General features: G+C 42.7%; 1 protein-coding gene and 1 long non-coding RNA gene across 6 annotated transcripts in view; both read left to right on the top strand.

Moving 5' to 3' along the window:
* plppr2a (phospholipid phosphatase related 2a) overlaps window positions 1–6,918 on the top strand; it is a 49,863-nt gene extending 42,945 nt beyond the window's left edge. For 3 of the 5 annotated variants that reach the window (XM_028024083.1, XM_028024087.1, XM_028024086.1), the window contains one exon: window positions 1,056–3,490. In XM_028024083.1, the coding sequence (XP_027879884.1) occupies window positions 1,056–1,164 (109 nt within the window). In that variant the 3' untranslated portion in view covers window positions 1,165–3,490. Of the gene's footprint in view, window positions 1–749; window positions 3,491–6,564 lie in introns of those variants that run through there. The other 2 variants (XM_028024082.1, XM_028024085.1) reach the window with 2 other exon arrangements.
* A 2,138-nt stretch (window positions 6,919–9,056) lies between these two features.
* LOC114148369 (uncharacterized) lies at window positions 9,057–10,246 on the top strand. The gene is made up of 2 exons (XR_003596261.1): window positions 9,057–9,745; window positions 9,794–10,246. It is a non-coding gene; the product is annotated as an uncharacterized LOC114148369 (long non-coding RNA).
* The last annotated feature ends 11,690 nt before the right edge of the window (window positions 10,247–21,936 follow it).

Here is a 21,936-nt window from a genome sequence, read left to right as displayed (position 1 = left end):
ATTAAGTCACCCATTAAAAATACAGTTAATACTCTGTTAGCATAAACAGAAAATAATTACAGGCACAAGCATTTCATTAGCAGTGCTTACAACCCCGGTTGAGACTTTACATGTGCAAAGCTAGCAAAGATGTACCCTGAATTTCAATCCAACAAAAAAAAAAAAGACAGAAAACTTTTCAGATATTTATTAGTGAGACTTTCAAAGCTAAAAAAGCTCAATGGAAACACGACAATTTCGGAAAACAGTCGCTAAAAAGTTTTTGCTCTAGAGTGAGGTGGTGTTTCAGTCGTATCAAAATTGTTTTTCGCTAAACTGCAATGGAATGTTTTATTTTTTTGCATTACGCCAGTGTGTATACAGCTCAAAGAGCTTATTTTCAGGCATTGGCCTCTTTGGACAGCTGACAAAGTTGTGTTTCTTTTTTCTTTCGCGCACAAATGTGCGAAGAAGTTTTCACACAGCTAGTTTCAGACCTTGAGAACTCCTCAGCGTGAGTCATCAGATTGTCTAAGACACAGCGACAGAGCGACAGCAGCAGTCCTCACTGCCCCATAAAGTTTTACCCTCTCCTAAAAACGTGCTGCATGTCCTAAAGCGATTCTCAGTGGGGGTGCTGTCCGAGTAGCCGTGTTGATGTCTTTCGTCCTCTGTTGGTCCGTCTCCGTCACTAACCCTCGCCTGACCGGTTCTCTTTCCTCTGTCTCCCCACTTTGTCTTCCTCCTCTCGATCTTTCACTCCCTTCCAGCACCCTGCACTCTCTGCCTCCCCGCCACCTTTCAACGCCTACATCCAGCCATTCTAACCAAACCTGAACCCCCTTTTTGTTACTGTCATCCCTCCACTATCTCTGTCTTATTTCTGTTCTCACATCCTCTCTGTCTCTCTCTCCCTCCATTACCCCCGACCTTGAACAATCAGTTCATTCGACACATTGCACTGGATTATTCTTCTCTTCACCCCGTCCCTCTGTCCCCTTCTTCTTCTTTTCCTTCTTCTCCCCCCCGGCTCCCCTACCTCTCTCTCCTTCTCACTCCTCTCTCTACCCCTGCAGACTCCGCGGGAATCTCCATTCACAGAGATCACATGACCATCAGCCCTATCGGTTCCCCGCCACCCCCGATGTCCTCGTACAGTCTCGCTCCATTTCCAGCGAAGTCTAGACCAGCCGGAGCAGCAGCACTCGCCACACTGCGCGGCCCACGGGTCGGGTCGGAGCACCATGCTGCATCGCTCCTATTCCACGCAGGTCTAGGCCCAGCGGACAGTGACCCCTCCCCCTTCCACGCCCCATAGACTTCCTTAAATGCCGGGGAACCGATAGGCAAACTATTTCAGACTTCTTTCTTACAATACTGTGAACAATCAGCGGAGAGTCACCCATCTCTCTTGAGTGATTCATTTTTACATTCTTTTGTATCGAATCAGTCGCAATGGATTTCTTCTGCTTTGACTTAAGAGATTTTTGTACTGCTAAGTTCACACCTGTGGAACAAGAGGCGGGATCTGACAGCCAGTGGGGGGATGACCTCCGCCACATTGGACCAAAGACACACGCTGCAGGCAATGTGTCGAAATCTGTTAAAAACACCTTTTTACCGAGCCACACACTCAAAATAATCATAAGCTGCGTTTCCATTAACCCTATAATTGCACAATTTGACATTTCTGAAAAACACATTTTTCAATGAAAGCGGTGCTACATGCTATTGAATCATGGGGTGTACTTAGATTTGTCTATGACTATGTTAGCAATCAAATGCACTTTCTTTTTTCATAACTGCATACCGCAAATGTTTTTGATTTTAAAGTCCCATTTTAGGTTCTTAACTGTTTAACAATTTAACAGGTGTCGGTATTTCATCACTTTAAGTTTTAATAGCGTAGTTGCCGAAAGTCATATTTAGGCCAAATTGGGATATTTGCGTAATACTGACCTCTTTACCTTGCTACGTCAAAATACATTTGCTTAATGGAAACATGCTAATTTTGAAAAAACTTGTTTTTCAAAATTTTTGTCACTAAAATAAGGTGTTTTTTTATTTATTTATTAAAACTAGTTTAATTCACAAAACTGCTAAATACTTTTTTTCATATCAGACAAGTCATGATCAACAACAGGATGTTATCTTTGGCTCAAACCATGAAGAAGACAACGAGAAGTAGTAAGAACTGAAACGTTGCGATTGCAAATTTGTGGGGGTTTCTTGACATTAGCGGAACATTGACAACGTTTTGTGCACATTTGCAACGGAAACGCAGCTGTAAGCACACGTGTTTTTTTTTTTTTTCTTTTTCCTGCTCATCTCAATCGAACGCGCCGCTGACATTTGGGTGGTCCACTCTGTACTGCGTGCGGTCCATCTCGAGCAAAGCACAGTCGGCAGAAACAACAGACAAAAACAGACAGGAGGAAAAAGCACAGAACCGATCAGCTGCCTGTCTTCGTTAGAGCTTTTTTGTCCCACCCTGAGATGGGTGAAATTTTACCAAATTCTAATGGAAAAAGTTTCAGAGTTGCTGACCGCAGCCAAATTAATGTTGTTTTGTTGTTGTTGTTCCTACATGCTGTATGAGATTCTTGTTTGGTCGTTGTTCCGCTGGGTTTGGAACATTGTTTTCCCAAGAAAAAAAAAAAAGTATCTTTTTTTTCTACGGATCTCCCCGGCAGTGTAGCTCTTCTGACTGATTCTGAAGACTTTATGTTCACTGATCTGTATATAAGACGTAGATGCCATAAGCGCCACATGCGGTGAGACAGTTTTGCTGAATTTGATTTGCACACTCTGCCCCTTCATGTCCCCTCCCGGACACGGTGCCATCATTGTGCTGTGAAAGGGTTCCCCCTGCTGGATGGCCCGTGCAAAAACACACTAAGGAACAAAGAAAAAAAAAAACCTTCTCAACATATTGCAACCTTAAATGTATTTTATTAGGATTTATTGATGATAGACCAATACAATGCATCGGAAAGGAAATACTTATCAAAGTTTTTCTGAAAAAATAATTAAAACCTAAATTTATATCTACCCCCTTTATTCTGACTGATTAAACATAAATCCAGTGTAATGAGTTTCTTTAATGAGATTATTAGTGATTGGAGCTAATTCAGGTCCAATCACTAAACAGAATTGAAGGAGGTTGACTTGATATCTGGCAATGATTTATATCAAAGCACATTCACATTTAAAAATGGCCTAGTCAAAGTCTAGACCAAAATCCTCTTCATAATTCCAAGCTGTTCAGAGCTGGTGGACAGCGTTGTAAAATGCCCGACATGGCCACTGAAAGGTGGTTCTAGAAAGTTCTGCCTTGGGGAGGCAAGAAGGAGAATGAATACAAACGCGCTCCACACTGTTAAGATTTTCATTCAAGTATAATTGTCCCTCCACGTCACAAATGTTCTTAACGTAGTTTTGGTCCATCATGTATACTAACCAATAAAATGCACCTGCATTGGGCGGTTTGGTAAAATGTTGAGAAGTTTAACATTTTATGTTTAACATTTTTTGTTGAGAAGTTTTAGAACGTCACTGCACTCTAAAGCACACAAATGCATAACTAGGTGTTGCCATGCCCGCGCTCCTCTACACCCACTTTCTAACCCCTGAATCTTCTTTGTATGATACTGTAAATAGAGACATTTTTGTACTTGGGCAGCAGAATTTTTACTAATTTCACTTCATGTTGAAATTGGGTGAAACTGTGTGGATTTTTAAAATGTATTTTGATGGAGAACGTGGATTCTGACTTTGCAACGCCGAACAGGTTGAGAAATGTTTAAATGACTCGCCCTTCGTATCCAGCTGTAACCAACCAATGGGAGAGTCTGCTGGGAGTTTCTGTGGGATCACACTGTTTTATTGTTCTGGCTAAATGTAAGTACATCCTGGCAACTTCCACGAGATTTAAAGTTTGTTAAAAAAATCTATAATAATAATTGGAAAGAGAATGTTTTGAAACTGAAAATAAAGATTTGAAAAAAAAAAAAGACCTTCAATCTGAAAAGTATTTATGAACATTTTTCAGTTTTAAACTTTTTTTTGTTTCAAATATTTTATTTCTGTCTTAAAATAGGTTTTCAGTTTCAAATCTTTCGTTTTTGCTGTTTCAATTTGTCATTCTTTTGAACAAACTTCATGGAAAGTTTTCCTCTGGGATAATATGGCATCTAACCAAGTCCTGTAAACATGTCAGGAGAGATGTTGATGCTAAAAGCAGTGATACATGCTAGTGAATCCTGGGGGTGTACTTAGATTTGTCTATGACTGTGTTAGCAAACAAATTTTCTATTTTCATGACTGTAAACTGCAAACCCTTTTCAGTTTTAAAGTCCCATTTTAGGTTACTGATCGAACACGTGTTTTTATTTCGCCATGTAAAGGAAGAATTATTTATTAAAACTTTGAACAAAACATTTGGCTCGTCTCTTCCTTAAAAGCCCTGGATCCTCTCGGCGAGCAGCGGGCAGCTGTAAAACGAAACTAAACAAGGCGTGTTGACGTCACAGATCACAGAGTTTAATTCATACAAAGCAACGCATGAATCAGTTAACAAAGCTGCAGAGGTACAGAGATATGCATTTTATCACAAAATAACAGACACACAAGGGAGACAGACACACACGAACACAGAGACAGACAAAGGCGCCCATGTGGAGAAAAATGGAAAAAACTCTCTCTCTTTTCCTCCTTACACGTCATCTTATACCAAAGAGGTGTTTCCGTATTTAATATATGCAAAGAAGGCGTTCCTCCTGTTGACCAACCGAGAGCCACCTTGGAAAAACGTCAACCTTCCCCTAAGTTTTAATGACAAAACTCAAGAGTCATTTTAGTTGTTAAAGTTATAAGTTAATTTCACAAAACCTATTTTACTCCTTTGGACTCAGCATCTCCCAAGATTTGAATCTTTGCCTTATCACGAACAATATTTAAAAGGTGTATCCGAAATTAAACATAAATGTTTCCAAGATTCGAAATCTGTGATCAACTCCAGATGCAGCTCAGAGCCCCTGGGAAACCCCCCAACCTTCGACCTCTCGGCAGGGGAAGATATTATTTATGGCCTGCTAATTTAACGCCTTTCAAGAGAATAGTGTTTCGTGGCTGCTCTAAGTTACAGCCCTGCCAGGAGAATGTTTATCTCTGCTTAACATTTGTCCAAATAGGAATGTTTATCTCTTAAACGCACATGGCATGAGATTAGCCATATTAAACACTCAACAATATCCATATTTCCTTAACAGCCACTAACGTACGTGATGTCAGCCTCAAAGCATAATTGCCTGAAGTTATGTTTAGGCCAAATTGAGATATTTGTGTAATATTGATCTCCTCACACTGCTCCATCGCCTCAGCCTATCGGAACACTTGTTACCATCCAACACTAATGTTTTTCAATTCCCATGTTTCCCTCTTTCTCTCGTTTTTCCAAAAACTCTCAAATGTGGCTTTGACAATTATGCTACGAGGTTAGCGGTGAGTATCATGAACATTTCAACTTCACACATGATTTATTGTGAATGTAAATCTCTAAAGTATAAAACAGCTGTAGGAATTTCTCATGCATCATTAGCTGTTTTTCCATTGGCCAAATAATTGACATATCAAAAATAAATTTGCTCAATGGAAAATGCCAATGTTAACCAATTGTGGTTTTTGTGGCCATTTTTTTTTCCAAAAGTGATGTAATGTTTTTATGCTATCATTTATGACAGAAACTACATATGTGTTAACTTTTAAATTCCGTGATTTGGAATTACTAAAATAAACCAGCTTAATGGAAACACAACAATAAAAAAAAAACAACATTTTTTTGTATTAGAAGTTTAGAAGCTAGGATGAGGCAGGATTTTTTTGGCCATATCGAAATTGGTTTATTTTGCAAAACTGTGATGGAAACACTTTTTTCACATCATACGAGTCACATGATCAACAACCAGCTGTTGCCACTGGCACAAACCACGAAGAAGACGACGACAGGAAGTAGTTGGAGGATGATGGTGCAGCAGTTTTTTTAATCACTTATTGGTTGAACAGTTTTATTCACATGCGATTTTAACGGCATTTTCTATTTAATGAAGACATTGCAATTGAGAAATTGTGGAGGGGTTTACATTGGAGGAGTATTGATAAAGTTTTGCGCACATTTGCGATGGAAAAACAGCTATTTCCTGTCAGCTGATGGGATTCACAACGCACTCAGAAGCTTACGCTCATAGAAAACAAAAGCTTTCTAAATCGGTGTTCTCTCTTTTCAGTCTTTCAACAGACAACCATCCACAAGACAAACTTTCTGGACTCTTTCCTTCTGCTGATATTTACCTGTTTGTCTGAGCCGAAATGAAAAAATAATCCTCCAAAGTCCAGATGTGAAGTTTGGCCAGATGTGTTCTCCCTCCACCATGTCTGTATTTTCTGTCCTGGTTTTTCCTCTGCCATGCCCCACTGAAGCAGAAATGCCTTAAAATAATCTCCATGGAGACGTGTAATAACTCTAGGTGGGTATACTTTCCACGCTTCGAGTTCAGCGTGTGAGCAGCTTCTCTTGTCGATCTTCAGATGTGCCGTCGGTGTTCACCGTGTGAGCAACGCGTCGGCGCCGCTAAAGAGGTTCAAACGGCGGCACCCCAGAAGTCAAACGACCCTCATGAAGATGCAGATTTCTCTTTTTGTTCAGCTTGTCAGCCGCGCCGCTTCGCTTCCCCTGTAAACTCTTCGGCGAACTCGTTGGAAATCAAAGAACAAAACACGCCGAGGTTGATATGTGAACAAAACAAAAAAAAACCCACTCGTCTCCTTCAGATCCGCAGCTCTGAGGAACGGCCACGTTTCCTTTGATCCCGTTGCTGCAAACCTTCTGTTTTTGTAATGATTTGTGTGAAGAGAACAATAAATGGATATTGCCATAAGAAACGGGGCCTGAGTCAGGAGTCTGCGGAGTCTGCTAGTGATTTATGGACGGAGCCGTCTGTCTCTCCACACGGTGACATTATGGGGTCATTATGTCTGCATAGTTTTATAATGAGTGGCGACGTCAACATCTATAAGAAGCATTTGCTCCGTTTCTTCTGCTTTTGTGTTTATTGTCACATTTAAATGGTTTCGATTTGAAATATTTGGGCCTTTGACCCCAAAAATAACAGAAGAGGCTCGTGGCTGTTGGTTGAGTTCACAACCAAGTCGATTAAACAACAGACACTTCACAAACCAAATGCCTTTATCTTCTGGTAAGGATTGTTTTTCTTTTATCTCTTCTAGCAACGCTAGCATTATAATCTTGGTTATATCAAAACAAACTTTTATCATAATACGAAAAGCGATAAAAACAGACATTTTGTATGGCTTTGAGACTGCAAACGAAGAAACGTGATGACGTGGTGAGCCTTCTCAGTAATGGCCGACCCAACAAAATTACTTAAAAAAAAAAAAAACACTAGAGAAAACCCAGAACAGCATGCATGGCTCTACGGGTCTCAGTTGTCTCAGTTAAAGTCAGAATCCATGAGTCAACAAGAAGAAGCACAAAGGGGTCGAAATGGCCTCCATGGGAGAGTTCAAAGGTGAAAAATACTCACGTGTAGCACGTCATATTTGATACAAACGACATTTTTATAACTGAAGGTGGCAGTTACTAGATCTCTCGAAAATGCCACTATGTGCTTGGAAAATACCTTTAGGTTCTAAAACTGACTTCTCCAACTTCTCTCAGGCGGTTAGGGTTACGGCTCTCTGTCTTTCAATTGTGAAAAATGTCTTGAAAACCAAACCGTGAGACGTGAACTGCATCCGAATCCCGGATTCCTACTTTCAACTTGCTCTTGTGAGGAACATTCAACACGTGGCGGTGTTGCGCATTTACTGAAGAAATCCACAAGATGGCGATGCACGTCACATACAGGAAGTAGGCAGAGGCATTTCCCAGCTCCCCTTTCAACCTCCTGAAAGCGGGAGGAACAGTCAGATGGCGGCTGATGAGGCCTGCTGCACCTGGGTATGCAAATTGGCGAGGAGAAGATTCGTCCTCTTAATGTCACAGATTATTGGAGGAATTACACGCGCATAAGTGGCTTTACAACCTTTATGCCGCATGCCTGATTTGCACGGAGCACCTCCCTGACTGATTTTAGGGATTTACGTCCGTGAAACGACTTAAAGGTATAAGTAAACGCGAGGAGTACAGCTGTCTTAATGGCGGCCAACTCAATTATTTGAGTTTCGAGCGTGATGCACCTGCAGTGTTGTCCAAAAAAGATTTTTTTTTAAAAGACAAAAAAAAACAACTCGTTTCTGGTTTTAATTCCACCTTCTTCCTCATCTGCGTCCCAGTCGTATCTGCGTGAGAGATTTTTTTTGTTCGCTTCATTGTCAAACAGAACGCTTCTGGATTATTTTTAGTCCAAATGTGAGAAGTTTGACCATCACGTAGCAAGCGGAGCTGACGCTTTGCAGTGTTTTTTGCCCACATTTTTTAGGACAGAAACAGTCAATTTTAGTGGGATTTTGTGAGGCAGAACGGAGTGGCGCATGATTTTGAAGTAGAGAGGAAACGAGTCATAGAATACGAGCCAAACATTTGAAAACAACTTTAGTTGTTTTTTTCTTTTCACTTTTTTCAGTAAAAGTAATAGAAACACATTTCACATGTATTTACTGCATGATCAGACTTCATGGTTATGGATATGAAACATTTTACTCATTCTTTGAGCAGACACTGATGTTCTCAAACCATTAGTCAATGGATATTAAAGGTGCAGTATAAATGGCACAGTGCCATTTTATAGTACAATTAAGTCAGTGTTAACTTCATCAGTTTGTAAAAGTGCTGCAGGTATCAAATATGACTTAAAAGAAAATTTACTTTGTAAATTAACACCTTAAAATTGAGCCTCTGTCTCTTTAAGAAACTCCTGCTCTTTCTGAAACTCCCCTTTCAGGAAATAATCAAAACATGGCTCTTCTATTAACCCTTTAACAATGTTTTTACCAGCGTTTCGCTGAGAAGCAGCTCCTATAATGAGCTCAGTTGACGTGCAGTTCCACCAGGTGTTTGCTAATTGCTGCTGGCTAGTCTGAAGGAGCTGAGTGAGGGAGCCGAGGGGAAGGGCTGCTCTGTGAGGCAGGATTTCGTAGAAGCTTCATCAATCAAAGCAGAAACCCAACGATCGTATTCTCTTTTACTCTGTCAAAATTGAGTATAATTCTCTGTATAATGTCCATTTTGACCATTTGTCTTGGTGTTTGTCTTCTTGTTGCTTTAGGCGATGTGCCATCTCTTCCATAATTTGAATTTCTCCTGCAGTCTGTATCAACTGGTCAATAGTAGGGGGGTCTTCTTCCCACATTTCCTTGTTTTTACCTTTTTAGTGACTACTGTAATATTTTAACCAAATATGTGTCCATTTTATGTCTTATGCAACACAGGTGTTGTGTTGTACAAGTCATAGGAATGTTTAGCCAGTCTTCATCTGTTATTTTATGTTAAGTCATTGTCTTGTTACTGCAAAGTAAAACAGAGAAGCTACGATGTTTTGTTTTACTTCTATTTTTTTTTCTCCAAATTGATGTTGCTACCAAGCGTTTTTCCTGCAGAGTCATTTTCAGTTGTTTTTATGACTAAAATTTACTTTGACACCCCCTCTAATGCCTTCATAGGTCATCTAATCAGTCACCTTACTCCATGCGTCATTTGATCTCAGTATGAATCCAGGTGTTCTGCGAAGGTCCCAGAGGTTTATCAGAGGTCTCTAGAGAACAAACAGCATCATGGAGGAACTTAGCACAGATAAAGGTTTTGAGAAATTTGAACATCTGGTCAAGACTGAGACAGCAGCTTCCATTACAAATGTGCTCCAATCTTTGTCTATATTCCGCTAATGTCGAAAAATCTCAATTTTGCAATTACAATGTTCCCACTAAATAAGATACATAATCAAAATCACACAGGAATACACTTAACCCTATGTATTTGTACAGTTTTATCTGGTTTGAAATGATGACATTTTTACCTATGACGTGTTATTTGCAGAGATACTTTGACGTAGTATGTATCATTACATTTTCTATCACATCTAAAGCTTTCAGGTCTGGAGAGAACATGGCGTCCTGTCTGGTCTGTGAATAACTGCTTTTCAAATGTCACCTGGTAAGGAAAAGGTTAAACAAATAAAGAAGTAACTAAATGAAAATGTTTGATCCAGCACAGAGTCCAGTGGATTTTGAATAAATGATTGAATTGGTCGTCGCTGGTGGTCAGAATGGTGGAGCTTGATATTGGTGTGGATATAAATCTTGTTGCGAATCTGTTGCAAGGCTTTAAAATGACAGACTCTCTTCATACAATCAGATTAAATGAGTTACTTTATGATGATGGTCTTACTTCATTTTTCTTTATTGTTTAACCCAGACTTTGTCTCCTCACTCACCTCAGCCTTGGGTACTAAAAATCTGTTTTGGATCATTTTGCTACATAGGCTTGACGACGTTACTCTTTCCCGGGGCTTTTTTTTTTCTCACCTGTTCCCCTCCTCGCCTGTGGCGGCGCTGCATCAGGAACCATTGACGGAAACAACACAAAAACCTCTGAAGACAACACTGAGTGCAACTTCCTTCATCACAAAACGGTCAGCTTTTAGTGGTTGTAGGATTTCTCTTTTGTCTTTGGCTAAGGAACACAAGACATTTCTCCCGCTAGTGCTGGCGACACAAGGGTTTGTTTTGGTTGTATTAACCCAGAATGCCCGGCGCTACAGTCCACTTGGCATTCACATATGCATTCTAACCGCACCAGAGTTCACTATTAGCCGAGCCAATACCTAGGATTTGTCTTTGGCAGGAGACCACCAGCCACTTCTTCCGCTAGCGCTAGACTAGCACATTTGTTTTGGTTATACAGTATTTACCCTGAATGCCCAGCACTATATTACGCTTCCTGCTTTTGAAGCGGTCTCCGGTCCAGTTGGCATTCAAACCGCCGCAGAATTTACCCCAACAGAACCAAAACCAAGATTTTTAAGCGAACCAGAGATCGTTTTATTGGTCCGCATCAGAGTTCAGACCTTCCCAAACGAACTGGAGTTTGATTAAAGCGGACTAAAGAGGCCTGTGTGAATGCTCCCTAGAAAACAACCTTTAACGCAGTCAAATCAAACTACAAAACACTTGCAGCTTCAAATGTACATCTGATTTGTCAGAAGAAAAAAAAAAAGTAATGCCACATCGTTCAGACTCTTATTTGCGAAACAAAACGTTGAAAACGCAAGGATCATTTTCCTTCCACTTCCCAACTGCGTTCACTGCATGCGTTTTTGTCACAGGACACGAATTCACTGGGTGCAAATAGTTTTGCCAGGCATTGTGTGCCGCCATTTTGCTGCAGCCAGATTCAGCTGTGTTTTTCTGAGTGCGGCACTACCAGGAGAAAGAGACATCTGCTTTGTCTGCAGCCAAGGACACATCCCTTGGAAAAAAAGAAAAAAAAATCACAAGTTTAATGAGCTGAAAATTTCCCATTACTGTCACTTAAAATTACGAAGAAGCTCCAACCAATAAAAGAAGAGATTTCTGCCTTTGGTTATTTCTTTTTTTTTTATATCACTTCTCTGCATGTAGAAATAATTGCGCCGTCGTCCAGCTAAAGCGCTTGTATGTCTTCTCTTGGTCGTGTCACAATGTCAGATATCTCCTGCTAAAACTCACACAGCAAGGCATGAAACGTCTTCACTCCGAGCGCCGGCGTGATTTTTATGGAAAAGAAATGAAGCGGCGTTGTTCTGAATCTGAATCAGGTGAATATGGAGAGAGGGATTAAAGCACTGCGAGGCATTTTTCATTTTAAAATTGCTTCAGAGAGAGGGGCTGAGTGTGCCTCCACAAGCTGTTTCTAATACTCGTATAATGAAGGGGAAAGAAACTGAAATGTCATTTTCTTCATTAAAATTGAACTACAGAATGAGTTTCATTATTTAATAGCCGGGCTGTCTGCCGCGCGCCGCGCTAGCACCAAAACTACAATTGCATCTCTTTTTACAATAATTATTTCAAGGAGGATATTGATTTCCTTTGTGGTCGGTTCATTTTGAATCTTACATTATCTTAACCATGATATATGTGCTTGTTCCTGAGCGAGCGAGCTTTCATACTCCTTCCCTTTTTCTTTTTTTTTTTGTCTCAAAGAAAGCAAAGACAACAAGACCAAACAACAAAAATCCGTTGGATCTCAGGCATCAGTCCTGCCCTCCGCTTGCATGCAGGAGCCCCGGTTTTCCCTCGATGGGTCAAAGGTGAGGTGGAGCCGGCTGAGGGGCTCCGCTGAGGAAGGTGCACATGTCATCATCGCGGTTAAGTGGGCCGAAGGCGGAGGGGCGAGCCGGATGAGTCATGGTGAAACAGGCAGAGGAAAGGATGTGTACCTGGCTGTGTGTGTGTGTGTGTGTGTGTGTATATGAGGCAGAAAGATGCTGGTATTGAATTAGTATACAGTGCACTATAAGCTACAGAGCAGATGCAGAGAAAACTTATTAGTTCTCTTGCTCCTGTTGTTGTTCTGAGTTTTCCTTTCATAATGAAACTAATGCACAGAGGCACCCAGGCTGTCACACATTCAGAGTCCTGTCAAAGTATTCAGACCCCTCGTGCTTTTTCACACCTCGTCACATTACAACTGTAACCTGCAGCGCATTTCATTGGAATATATTATAACTTTAATTATGGTCATACTTCTTTTATTTATTTATTTATTTTTTGACCCAGCCTGTCTTCTCACTCACTGTAGCTTTATGTTCCAAAAATCCTATCATCTGGATCATCTTGTTGCAGACGCTTGAGTAAGTTGGCTATCTGTGTCTGCACTTACTTTTTCTGGGTGTTTTTTTTTCTTTGCTCATGAGAAACCTGTTCACCTTCCTCGCCTGTGGTGGCGCTCCACCAAGAACCGCTGAAGGATAAACAGGAAAACATCGGAAGAAGACAACCGAGCGCAACTTCCGTCTTCAAGACGTGGAACTAAAAATAGACTGGCGTCAAATTTTAGCTCTTGTAGGGTTTCTCTTTTTTTTTTTTGAAAAGATTGAGCCTTTTATTCCAACAGTGGTCGACTAGCACGTTTGCTTCAGTTGTGCTTTCCGCTTCCTGCATTTGGAGTCGTCTCCAGTCCGCTCGGCGTTCACATATGCATTCGAACCGCACCGGAGCTCACTTCAATCAAACCGGGACCGAGGTTTGTAGGCGGAGCAGAGTTAGCTTTTTTAGGTCGAAACAAACCGGAGATTCTAGGCAAACAAACTTGAGTTTGATTAAGTTTAACTAAGCAGGGCTGGTTGAGGATGAACCCTAACAAACCTCTGCTGTCTTCACAGAACAGCTGGATTTATATGTGCTAGATGACTTCTGAAGGCTAATAGTTGCACTGAGTTTATTTAGGGGTATCAGGCTAATGGTAGCTAATCACAAAGACACTCTTTTTACATTTTTAATTGTAAGCAAAACTCTAAATTGATCTTTTATGCCTAATTAGAAACTGCTTTGAGTTGGTCCATTATGTGAAAACCTACTAAAAACACACCAAAGTTTGTGGTTATAGCATGAAAAAATATGCTGCCAGTCCTTTATTAATGTAGCTAAATCATAATTGTTCAGGCAGAACAACAGACCTCACACAATTAAATTAGACAAAAAACTGTGAGGTATCGATTTCATGTTCTGTCCAGAAGGTGTGAAATGAATTGGAAGCGTTACTACGGCGGCTGGACAGGGACAAGAACCCCAACTTACACGCTCCCACCCCACATCCCGCCTCCCGCCTCCCACCTCCACCCCGACCAATCCCGAACACGACTAGCAATTACCGATGCCCTCTGAAAACTCGGGAGGATTCAATCAGGCAAAAGTTGAGCCTCATATCCAGCGGTGAGCAGAGGTTAATTAGTCTACTTGGCTTTAACCAAGCGTGCCGGATGCTGAAAGGTTGAGGGATAATGTTTGTTTAGATACATGGCTGCAGTGGCCACAGATAATGTCTTCATTAAGTATTGATGCGCTCACACACCAGGCTGATAGCCCCTCCACATCTGCAACCGTTTTTTCCCCCTCCGCCGCTCATTCTGCCTTCTGGTTTTACACTCCTCCTCTACTTTCCCCTCCTCTCTGTGTATCCCCCCCCCCAATGCTTTCTCCAGATTCCTCTCTCTTTCTTCTTTTTCTCTTTTGCTCGAACATAAGCACTAGGTACACACCAAACACCCATCACCCATGCCTCCGCCCCCATCTTTCTCCCTCCACATACACACCACCAGCCCTTACACTACTTGCATTATCTTTCCCGGAAATTGCATTTCCAGCACAGCCAGGGCCCCATTATGAAGAGGGAGCAACATGCTGTAACCTTTTTAAAAAGCCATTAGTGATGCACCTGCCCCCCCCCCCCCCCCCCCCAACTCTCCCCCCAACACCAAAACCTCCACAAACCCCTTGCAGTTCATACGCCTCACCACCCTCCCCATTCCCCTTTGCTTCACCCTTCCTGACCCCTCCCCGCTCTCATGGCAGCTGTAATATTATTAGGCCGCTTGTGCCGGCTATTTGTCGGCCGCCGCCCCCCCACAACGTCCCCCGCCGCCCCCAACTAGCAGATGCAGAGGGAACAGCGCGGGGCAAATGGGTGCAGCGGTAAGTGTGCAAGAGGGTGAGGTGTAAAGGAGGGTCCAGATTGAGGGGATGAAGAGCAGGATACAGAGACGAGCAGCCACAGGCGCAGCAGAGAAAGAGAGAGGGAGACGGAGAGAGCCCAATCAATAATGGTAAACAATGAACAGTCCGTCTCTCCATCCACCGCCCCTCCACTCTTCTTCTACCTCCGCTGGCCCTCTTATCCAAACACAAACACAAACTGTAAGGAAAACCCGAGAATGGCACATACGCAAAAAGAAAAATGCAAACAGACCGCCAACTCGCAGCCAGGAGCTAGCTCGAGGGGCTCTATTGTCGCCGCGCGTGCACGTAGATGTGAGCCACACCGGCTGCATTATCGCGCTATTAGGATGCGGAGCCGAGCCAAGGAGGGCCGTAAAAAGAGAGAGAGAGAGAGAGAGGAGCAAAAGTGCCAGGGAGCTCTGAGAGAAGCCAGGCACACACAGACAAACACAAAATCCAATTGCATTGGCAAGTTCCAGGAAGTGGATAGAAGGAGAGATAGAGGAGGGGGGAGGAGGAAGGAAGGAAAGCTTCCCCTGTCGTCTTCTTCTTCCTCTGCGCGGCTCAGAGTGGAGTCTGCGGCGGCTGAAGCTTAACTGTACGGAACGAGGCTGAAACAATACAAGCTGACGCTGTCAGCGTGATGGAGGTGCCGCACTAACACCGAGGCACCACCCAGAAATCCATAAAAACAGGATTGTTCATATGATATTCCTAATATATATATATATATATATATAAAATCCCTCACACACACAAGGGATGTTCATTACAGCAATTACCAGCGCTTTTGCTCACTCCTCCGTAAGGTCTCCTAAGTCTTTATAGTGTCCCTTCTTAATGCTTGGCAACATTTGGACCGAACCTCACGAGACGCTGAAGTGGGGTTTAAATGATGGCCGGAGCTGGGAGGAAGGTTTGTAATCTGCCCCCTTTACACGTCCCCCGTGTTTTACTGGCAGCAACGTGGCTCGGTTCGCTCCACTGTAAGTCACCAAGGGCTGCTTCCTACGCTGCCCATAAAGCTTACAGTATATTAACAACTGTAATCCCAAAGCTACTTGTGCGGCTGCTTTTTTTTTTTCCTCCCTATTTATTATGGGATCTTTTTTTTTTCTTGAAGGTCTGCCAGTTTAATGTTTTATTCTCACCTCGCTCATATCCACAGCCGATCCTGCAAGCCAAGAGACATTTATAGCCCAAACAAGAGGATCTCTCACTGATACACCGAGTGCTACCTGTGTAACATGTAAGAACAGCCAGAATGGAAACAAAAAGCGAAGCTTAAGCAGATGGAAGAGAAAGTTGTATCAACATTTAAAAAAAAGAAACAATGCTGCTCAGAGCAACCAGTTGCAAACGCCTCATTAGTAAGCACTGGGTTGCAGCATCATGAAGACCTAGCAATGCTATGAAAGAAAAGATTGTCGAATGACAGCAACAACAAGCTTCATTTTCTAGTTTGCCTCAAGAACTGACAGGAATGCAACAAACGTGGAAGAAAGTGATCCAAAAATTTGCTTGATGCAAAACAAAAACCATTGTGTCGATTAAAAAAAAACTAACACTACCCATCGCCCTGAAGATGAGGGGTTCAGGTGGCCGAGAAGACGGAAAGCGGCTCTGGTGGTAGAGTAAGTTGGTCACAGACCTTGAGGTTCCCTGTTCAAACCCTGCAGGACTCACTTCAGGCTTTGCTTCGTCTGAAATTTCTCCAGCAGAAAGAGGAGTTGTAAAGCATGACATCAGTGTTCTCTGTGCTGCTCCAGAACTGTAATCTGTCTGTTGTAGTTTGGCAATGGGAGTGGAGGAGGTGAACGACTGGCCACGCTTCCAAATACTGATCGATTTAAAGTCGGAGCCAGAGAAATGTTTAGGATATTTTATTGCTGGAAAAGATGTCCAGCTTGGCGCTTCTCTTTGTACAGTGGGGGAAAGTCACTCACAGTGCCCACAACTTCACAGCGTAGCTTCCTTCACGGTCAATTTGGCGCATTACATACGTGACGGCCAAACGTTACGGATCGGGTACAATCAGATCCAATCGTTTAAAACTTTCACAGGGTCCACACCTCCAGCAAGCAATTGTTTCTCATTTGCCTAGCGTAATATGACGATGCGTCGAACAAGGAGCCGGTATTTACCAGGCTGTCTTTGGTCATCTGGTGCTAGAAAACAACTGCAAGGTGCATGGAGGGGAGGAGGCTTCTGTGCAGTAAATCCAGTGGAGGGAGGGAGATACTATAAGGGCTTGCTAGAGACATTTATAGCCCATATATAGAGGCAGGACAAGACTTTGGTGGAGGTTCATTTTCCAACAGGACAACAACCGTAAACCTCTTGCCAGAGCGACATTGGAGCAATTTAGAGAAAAGCATGTTCATGAGTCACAATGGCTCCAAAGTCAAGACCTAATTCCAATAAAACATCTCTTGGAACACCTGAAAATTATTGTGCATAAGCACTTTCTCCTCCTCTGACTGTGGTTCTACAGAGCACTGACTGGAAGTGTTTGAATAAAAATGTATGCTTGACTTTTGTAATATTGGTAAAAACACGTTGAAGACCATACAGCATTTTCCTTCCACTTTAAAGTTATGTCATTTTGTTTTTCTCCCTGTGGCTTTTAGTCTTTCGGAGTCAACTTATCGAGGGATGATTGGTTTCTTTAACATTAGAAACACTCTATGAGATGACTGATAATGCAATCAACTTGAAGAATCAAGAGTGTTTGAGCAGAGTCAAGCAGGAGCAGCTGCAATCAGGTAAGTGGTAAATGTAGGCGGTAATAGTTTGCAAGTAACCAAAAAGAAATCATGCTTTCGCCTCACAAGAGCTTTTATGAGCTTTGAACCTCTACTGGTTAGTTGTAACCTTTTGGTGGGGTTTATAGTTCTTTAATGCCTCTGGTAGTTTATTAGTCAGTGTGGTAAGAGAATATTTCGTCTGTTTTCATAATCAAAGCAGCCCGTACAACAACCAACCTGTATCTCACCATTCCTGAGCCCCCGTAAAGTTGTAGGTCCATAGCACAATGGTACAGTTACGGCAAAACTGTACCTGTGTTGGACAACACAGTCCGTTGACTCGGGGTACAGAAAATCGTCACTGCTTGCGACAAGCACAAGATATACAGTGCGTCATGTTTGTTTTGGCCGGTGAAAGTCCAACTGGTGGTGGAAACACTCCCCTCAATACACAAGACCAGAAAAGAGTGCACCAAACCACACTGACCTCTCCTCGTCAAGTTTATTGGTGTATGTTTTACAAGATCTTAGAGGCAGCTCATAAAATCTCAAACGTCCATTTTCTCTACAGAATTAAGTGGTCACTACCAGCAAACAGCTGTAGCCTGGCTGTCTAGTCTCCTCTGTTTCTGTGTAACAAACAAGCAACCCACGTCTCTGTAGATAGGTTGCGCTAAGTTACCAAGATAGAAGCTATTGAAGTCAAGAAGTTTAGTACAGCATCGAAGATGAGTCCTCATCAGTCTATATATTTACAAACCTCTCTTATCCTAAGCCTAGGTAGCTGACCACTGTCCTAAAAGCAATGCAGTGGTTCTCAGCTGAGAAAAGGTGGACAGATTCATCCAGTCTGGTGTCAGTCTTAGTGTTAAGAGAACCATTCAAGTATTTTCTTCATTAGTGTTGGAGACAGAACAGGGACTTGTGTACAATAATTACGGTTCTGCTCCGGTGTTATAGTTAAAATATAGATGAGCAGAAAGGCAAAGCACCCGATATACCAATCTGTCTATAGTCCAAACTTTACCTTGGTGCCTGATTTCGAACGTTCTCCCTTGCATATGCCAGGGGAGGAGAAGACCATATGGCCAGAACAGGAAGCTATACAGTATATCCTGTCTGGCCTAAAGATGCTTTGGGATCCTCAAGATTGAGCATAAAACACTTCTGCCATAAACCCACCCATCTCCAGGCTGCTTTAGGCTATTCATAAATCTATAATCGACCCAGCCATGTCTCGCACGCAAGCTTTCTTAAATCAAGGGCCCAAAGCTGCCCTAGAGTGGAACACATTGTTAATATAGAGTTTAATACATAAAATGTGTCCTACAGGGCTTCACACATCAGTGGTGTGTGATGCCTTATCCAGTATGTTCTGTTTTCAGGCGTTGCTACAGAAGAAAACTACCCATGGCTGAAATCCAGTAAGCAGTTCTGTTTCACCACACTTCACAGCAACCCATCCAATGTGTGTTAATGGCAAGAAATGACATCCATCAAATAAAGCACCGTCCCAGTTTTTGACTTAAATCTATCAGGTAGTTGTTTCTCATTGCTACATCAGACCCTCAAGCCACAAGGCCGGCTAATCTTCACGTAGGTCAGAGGTTACTTGGCTGGGACTACACTGCTTGGCTGCTCAGAGGCATAACGGTAGCCAGTCAACTTCAAACCTCCAAGTCAACTTGATACATAGAGTTCAAGAAGATATCAAAGTCCTGACTTTTGCTGTTTTGGGGAAAAATACTTGGGTTTCCATCTGCAGCCCAATCTTAAAGAGGCAGAAGATAAAGGATGGATGATAGAAGACGGATCCAGAATCTTTGTGTAGATCTGTAGCCTGTGCCACGGATCCCTCAAGCCTCCACTTGCCTCCCTGAGGGAGGAAGTCACCTGACTGAGATACGGGGGCTTCTCTGGTACAAGTATGTACATTTTAACATGCTCTGACTTCAGCAGGTTTTGCCATGATTCCAGTTTGCAAACCTCTCTTAGCTCATGTAAAGACCTAACCAGTTTTCGTGCTTTGGCCCAATCATTTCTTCAATGTTTCTTTCTATTCGGGATCCAGTTGGAAAAAGAGGGCACCTCTGGGTCCTCATTTAGGATCTTCTTTGGTCCAAGATAGCATCGCATACACCTCGACTAGCTCTCTGTAAGAAAGCGAGAAGTGTGTAGCAGAAACTGGTAAGGCGCACAGAGATAATGTATACAGTGGAACACAGTAAATCCACAGCCTGGGGTGATTTTTTTTTTCTGCTCTTGATTCCATACAGCCTCTCCATACAGACCTTTTCCTAAAACTAACTTTCGCCAGACAAAGACGTGCCTGCTCTCTCTCGATTTTCCTTGAGTTATTAATGATATTTAAATCAGGCCTCCGTCTTTTATGCCGAACCCTCCTCTTCCCCTTCTCCACTTTGCTCACAATCTAACTCTAACCTCATCCTCTCCTCTGCTCTCCCCTCTCATCTCTCCAGACACCGACACCAAATCCCACAACAGACGCCCTGCTGATCGATACCATGACATCATCAGGCATGGACATCATCAGTGGGGCTGTGGGCAAGGTGCTGACCTGAAGCGCACACACACACACACACACACCCCCACACGCCTTCTCACAAATAACACTTGTACCGGAGGGACTCAGCCAGGCTGAGCTACCTCACATCTTTTCTCATCATGTATAATCCATGCCTGCCTGCCTGCCAAAGCCACACTGCCTCTGCTGTAGTAAATCTGACCAATGACAGGCTCAGGACCTTTTTCACACTCGCACATCAACATGTGGACACAATGCCCATAAGACAATGGAGACGTTTCTCTTGAGTGAGTTGTTGAGCGAGAGGGCCAGGCTGACAGGTGTCGCAGTCTGAGACAAAGCGTCGCAGTCTGAGACTCCAGCTGTCATATTTGCTCATTCCGACTTACCAAGATGAATGAAATGCAGGCAGCATAATCTAATTGTGTTTAATCATGCTTCGAATGCCGCTGTATGCTCGGTACATCTGTGAACAAAGGCCTTTCAGCCCACCCGACCAACATGGACTGACTGGCAGACTGGCAGACCTGCATATTGTCCGACCAGGCCTGAACAATACCCGTACCACACTTTTATGTCAGCGCTGCTTGTCTGGAGCTGTCAGCGGCCCCACAGGCGAGGCTCCGGTCCGAAGGCGGACGGCTGGGATCAAAGAGCCGAGGAGGAGTCAATATCCATAAAACTGCAAAACACCTCGCAGTCTGCTCAAGACAGCTGCAAATGGGAAAATCGCTCAGTGTTTACGGCCGTTGCCTCCGCGGCGCATTTTGGCCACGACAAACAGACAGACGTACTGATAAAGGCGGACAGGAAGGATTGTGGGTGGGAAAAAGATGACGCGGTTCAACTTGTGGATCTCCCGTCACAGAGAAACATCTGGAAAATGTTGTCAATGCCGGTGAAAATGTCTGTCACCTTAAGTCCCCTCTGGTTGTGTATTGAACGATGGATTGTAAAGAATTTAGAGAATGAGGCAACATTCCCTGAATTTTGACACCTGACTAATAACATCAGATCAACGCATCTCTGGTCAAAGGAAAGACTCCATGTGACGTCAGCAGTCACACTGGCTATGAAAAAACTGCTTGGTGTTTCTAACCCAGTAATAAAAGACCTATTAGCAAACACATTTTAAAGGCTACAGAAGCGTTTCAAATACAGATTAAAAATAATACAAAAGCCAGTTTGGTGATTTTTTTCCCATCATTAATAAAAGAATCTTTCAACAACTGCTTGTCATTTTTGCTCTGGTTATTTTTTTTTTTTTTTTAACCCCTCCAAGGGGTCTTTTTGTGGGCTCTAGTGTCCCTTTTACGAAAGTGTGCTGACAGGAAACTGGGAAGGAGAGGAGGGAAGACATGTGGCAAATGTTGCCGGGTCCGGGAGTCGAACCCGCGACAGCCTCGTCTAGGACTCAAGGCCTCCAAATATGGGTCGCGCTAACCACTACGCCACCACGGCACGCCCCTGCTCTGGTTATTTTATCTTTTTTTTCCCATGATATTTAGGATAAGAAATAAAAAGAGGATTATGTAAAAGATTGTGGCGAGCCAAACACTGCACAACATGTTCGCTGTGTTCGCATGTATGTAACGTTTGATAAGTTATGTAACAGGTTTGAAGACACTTCTTTCCTTCTTTTCAAAGAGAAAATGTCAAAGTCGCTCACAATGTCATTTTCCAAAGACATATCCAGACATGCGATGTAGCACAATGTAAGAAAAAAAAAAAGGCATTGACGAAGAAATTACGCCACACATTAAATCACAGCGATGATTACCTTCTTGTCACTTTCTTTTTTCATCCCCTTCGACTAGTTCCTGCTTCCTTAACAATGTAATCTTAAAATAGTCACAGTATAGTCATTTGAATATACTTGTGCTATAATTTATTTCTACAGCCACCCCGAACAAAATGTCATACTGTGTTTTTAAAAGCCCTTTCACTACTTGC

Source organism: Xiphophorus couchianus, chromosome 7 (assembly GCF_001444195.1).
Source record: "Xiphophorus couchianus chromosome 7, X_couchianus-1.0, whole genome shotgun sequence".
Classification (NCBI taxonomy): Eukaryota; Metazoa; Chordata; class Actinopteri; order Cyprinodontiformes; family Poeciliidae; genus Xiphophorus; species Xiphophorus couchianus.
Note: the sequence above shows the minus strand (reverse complement) of the source record. Positions and strands in the feature narration are given on the sequence as shown.